Here is a 5,000-nt window from a genome sequence, read left to right on the forward strand (position 1 = left end):
CTTATATATTCACTCCGGTGTTCCTTATTTCAGCTTTAGAACAAACCGGCTTACCAATAAAATACGCCGCCTGCACTGTGGCATAAGAGACTCGGCTTCACAGAGCCCGATAAAAACTTTCTCGCGCGCGTAGTAGTGTGCCCTTGTGACGTCACGGCACACCGAGGATATAAAAGGCCCCGCCGAACGCACGGGTGTGGCAGTAGTGTTGTGTCTGTGACGCAACTTGGACGAACAAGGGAAAAGCGAGGATGAGATTAACACTTGTGGTAAGCTTCACGTTCCGTGACCCTTAGGATATAAGTAATTCATAAGCGGAAGAGAGAGAAGGCGAGAGATGGAAAATTAATATTAATGATTGCATGCGGAGAAATGAAGGAGCGGAAGTGATGCTTGCCTGCAGGAAGTTTCAGAAAGGAATTCATGTTGGACTAGTGCCCTGTGGAACGCCAGGAAGATTTTTTCCAGTGATGTGTGTGTGCTGTCAGTACTAACAACTGTCATTCTCGAGTGATTGCCTGTGTAATTAAGACACTTACTTACAGGAACATTTTCTGCAACATGCATGCTCATTAATCACCTAAAGTTATCCTTAGTTACGGTAATTAAAATAATAATAAGAGTTGGTTATTTTGTACATTATTTAATTTTGGACTCCCACTATTAAAGTTAAGTTTTTACTTAAGTTTCAGGGAAATTTATTATTTTCTCAAAGTAAAAATTTTAGAGGCAAATTTGATACGACTAAATGAAAACTTATAACATTCATTTAAATTCATTTCTAGTCAAGTTTATATGAGGTTCCTTGTTTGAAATCTCTAATATCCCATTGAGTTAAACCAGAAGAATAATCAGTTTTAACAGTAATTATGTGAACAGGTTAGCAAATGAAATTAAATTAAGTCTACTTAACGTTCACCCCTAACTCATTTTAGCCACTCCCCTGCTTAATAAAATAATCAAGAGTGGTTTGTCTATTTAATGCAAGTAGGGTTAAAAGATCTAATTTCATTTATGGTAGTGAGGTCAATACAGGTCAGGCAGTCTTTATACAGATGGGCCAATCGTGACATAAATTAGGATTAGGCTCAGTTTCCTTGTAGAGAAACAATGATAAGCAAATCAACACGTAATGTAAGGCACTAATAACGATAAGAATATAATAATAACGATAGGGACGAAGATGATAATGTTGATAATTACAAAATCAAAGTGCTGGCTTAAAGGAGATAATATCCGCATTTATCAGATGAGGCACAAAATTGATCATTTTACGTTAAACCGAAAAATTCGAAATTATTAAATTGATTAGATTAAGTTTCTTAAAGTTTTCTAAACTCTGTAACTTTAAGCGATAAAGATGCTTTATAAAGTCCACTTTGAGCTCCGTTGTGGTTGACTTGTAAAGCCACATAACTTTCCTTTAATCAGGTGAGAAAATCACACACAAACCATCCCCCCCCCAAAAAAAAAAAACAACAAAAACAAAAAAGAAAAAAATATCAAGGACTGAGCCGCTTCACGCCCCAAAATTACAATTAGCCGTTCATTTCCTTTCTATCACTAAAAACAAGTGTTTTTCCAATTCATTGTGAAATTTGAGTCTACCTTTGTCCAAGTTCAGTGGAGTCAGTCTTTCACACCAATGATTTAAGAATGTAAAAATGCAAATAGTTACTCAGGAGGTGTTCCTGTAGGCCAGACGTGGCCCTGAAGCTTATTTTTTTTTAATTGGTGAGTAAATAAAAATGTTGGGAAATAGAAGGAAAGTGGCCTTATGGCTATGTGAAATAAGAGTTAAAAATCTTAGACGTCAGATTAAAACAGTTTTTATATTAGTATTTTGTTTGCGTATATTTTCAATTTTAAACTTACAGCATAAAATAGAGTAGATTGTAAGTAATTAAGGAAAACTTTGGATTAGCCTGACTGCAGCTATTGCAAGATCTTCCAAGTTCAACTTGAAAGAGAGAGAGAGAGAGAGAGAGAGAGAGAGAGAGAGAGAGAGAGAGAGAGAGATTATTGAAACAAAACCATAATCATTATCTATAATTCCCACACAAAAATCTGTAAACGAGCTAAAAAAAAAAATGATCATATTGTTGCCATCCATTCTTCCAGAATAGACTGGTCATGTAAGAAAAGTAAAATGAGTTCACAGAGAACATTGAAGCCACAGGTAAGGAATTATGCCGTAGGTGTATTACATCAGAGCCTATTAAGAGTCTTAGTGAGGGAAATATTCATGACATAAGGCTCCCTCAAGACTCGTGAAATATAGGTCATGTATGGGATGAAATCATTAAGTGGTCACAAGTTGCAGAATCAATACTGAGGGCAAAACAGAATGCTGAGAGTTTCCAAGTGTTTTGGAAACTGGCTGTTAAAGTATATTCTTAAACAAATATACTTTAGCAGAAAGGAGAATAACGTTATAAACAGAAGGGTTTAAATGGTCACCTTTTTGAAGAACAAGTGAGCTCTCCAAAGATAAAATACAGGCCATCAAGGTAGAAATAGCTTGGAAAACAAGGCAGAATGCTGAGTTTCCAAAAGTCGGAGAAGGTGGGCAATAAAAAAAAATAAGTTTAAAACAACAGCTATAACAGAATGGAGAATGACACTATAGTTAGAAGGGTTTCACTGGTCACCTTTCCCAAGAACACGTTTGCTCCCAAATGGATAGAATCATGAACACAAGGCAAAAATAGCTGGCAAAATAAAACAAGTTTTTCCGCAAATTTCGTAAGCAACCAAGTACAGGCGCCATCAGGCACGTAGAAGATTGAGTGAGTGGGATCTTATTGTGATGATTCCGATTGCGTATGTGTGTATGTATATATTACTGTGTGTGTGCGTGTGTGTGCGTGCATAGAACTCTGTCGCCTAAAATAATTTAAAAATTAATTTTTGTAGTACGTCAGCAACATTTACGAAATCTTTGAAAAACTTACAGATATTCTTGTGGGTTCTTTCCTCATTACTCGCACAATATTCCAATGTACATAAAATTACTTCTCACATTTTTCACTCCACACTATCGACTTTCCAAATGACATGAACTCCCAACCAAAGAGTAATTAACAAACCTCGAATAATTACCCAATGGTAATTATCAACGGGCAGGTCCCCTTAGGCAGTAAACGTATCGTCTAGACAGCACGAAAACCGCTCATGCGCAGTGGTCAAACATAACCTCTGGAAAAGCCCGGAATTCTGAAAGCCTTAACTAAAAGCCCAAAGGCCATCTATCTATCTATCTATCTTCCTCTCAGCCCGGCCGCTAATGTTGAGCAAGCTCGGTCAACACACAAATAGTGGCAACATTCCCACGGCCTCTGTTTTTCATTTTGTTTTACTTTTTCTTTATTGGTCTATATTTTATGAGACAGTTTCGTAACCGAGGAGCGAAACATTTTCAGGTTTTCTTCTTCCTCTTCTTCTTCTTCTTCTTCTTCTTCTTCTTCTTCTTCTTCTTCTTCTTCTTCTTCTACGTGCATCGTGAATTTGAGATTCTTGTAGGTATAAAGAAATAAAGAAATATGGAATATCTTGCAATGGTGGGAGAAATAGGAAAATGAGATTAGTGCAAGAATTTTTGCTGTTCCTTCTGAGTTCCTCGATGAACTAATATATATATATATATATATATATATATATATATATATATATATATATATATATATATGTGTGTGTGTGTGTGTGTGTGTGTGTGTGTGTGTGTGTGTGTGTGTGCATGTGTGTGAATGTGGGAACTTAAATGTTATATATATATATATATATATATTATAATATATATATATATATATATATATATATATATATATATATATATATATATATATATATATATATATATATATATATTCGTGCACCTCAGTGATCTCTTATAAATATCTCTTCCACAATATTGCATTGCAAAAAGAGAATGAACAACAAAAAGCATCAAAATCACAGTTGACTCCAACGCAATATAGAGCGTTTAAACTTCCATAAAAAACTGGATATCTCAGATATCGACCTCTTAAAAAAACAAAAAGATAAAACAAAACAAAAAATAGCGTAAATCTTACTTTCACTTTCTGCTCCCAGTCTTCATCACCAAAAAATATAAAAATAAATAAAAATTAAAGTGATTTTCAAAAGTTGTATATTACGGGATCACCAATTGAGCCTGGAGACTATTGAAATTGTAATTATACACTATAAATATACTTTTTTAATCAATAACAATACGAAGACCTATTCCTCTCTTCCTCCCTCGGCTAATTACGTATTCGGGTAGCGTATACGGCACAAGGTCGGTCGTAAGGGCTTAGCCCGAGATCTAAATATGAGTCGCGCCCTCGAACCACTTTTTAATGTTGCCATTGGAGGTGACCAACCTGTGCCCACAGGTGCCCCACCGATCAGAAAGTGTCAACAGGTGGCTCCAAACACTGACCGGTTGAAGGGCAAAGGGAATGGGTAGGGTAGATGGTCATTTGGTTTCGTTATGGGCACGTACAGACAGTTTCGCTGATGCTGTTGTGTCTCCGGGCGTTTGTTGACAGGTGGCTTCAATCACTGAAGGCTGGAGGTCAGGGAACACTGACTGGGCTTCTGGGCATCGTGTCTTCCTGGGCAAAAATGGCAGGTAGGCACATGTGATAGTATAGGCCTACTTGGGTAAAACTTGCAGGCAAACAGTTTTGATAGTATAGGCCTACATGGGTAAAAATTAAAGACAAGCCTTTGTGATAGTATAGGCCTAACTGGGCGAAAATGGAAGGCAGTTACTTGGGACAGTATGGGCCTACTTGAACAAAAACGGAAGGGAAGCAGTTTTGATAGTACAGGCCTACTTGTGCAAAAATTTAAGGCAAGCACCAGTGATAGCATAGGCCTATTATAAAGTAAACAATAATAAATTTACGCAAGGATTCCATTGTCTCGTGCTCAGCTGTGTACCACGGAACACGTGAGAGTTTGTGCGTATGTGAGTGTATGTGTGTGTGCAT

The 5,000-nt window shown here is 36.7% G+C and overlaps 1 protein-coding gene across 1 annotated transcript in view; it reads left to right on the forward strand.

The window, feature by feature from the left end:
• The first annotated feature begins 193 nt into the window (after positions 1-193).
• LOC136826241 (uncharacterized) overlaps positions 194-5,000 on the forward strand; it is a 12,806-nt gene continuing 7,999 nt past the window's right edge. Inside the window, exon 1 of the mRNA XM_067083344.1 lies at positions 194-269. Coding sequence (XP_066939445.1) covers positions 252-269 — 18 coding nt within the window. The 5' untranslated portion in view covers positions 194-251. The remainder of the gene's footprint in view (positions 270-5,000) is intronic.

Source organism: Macrobrachium rosenbergii, chromosome 40 (assembly GCF_040412425.1).
Source record: "Macrobrachium rosenbergii isolate ZJJX-2024 chromosome 40, ASM4041242v1, whole genome shotgun sequence".
In the NCBI taxonomy this organism is placed as follows: domain Eukaryota; kingdom Metazoa; phylum Arthropoda; class Malacostraca; order Decapoda; family Palaemonidae; genus Macrobrachium; species Macrobrachium rosenbergii.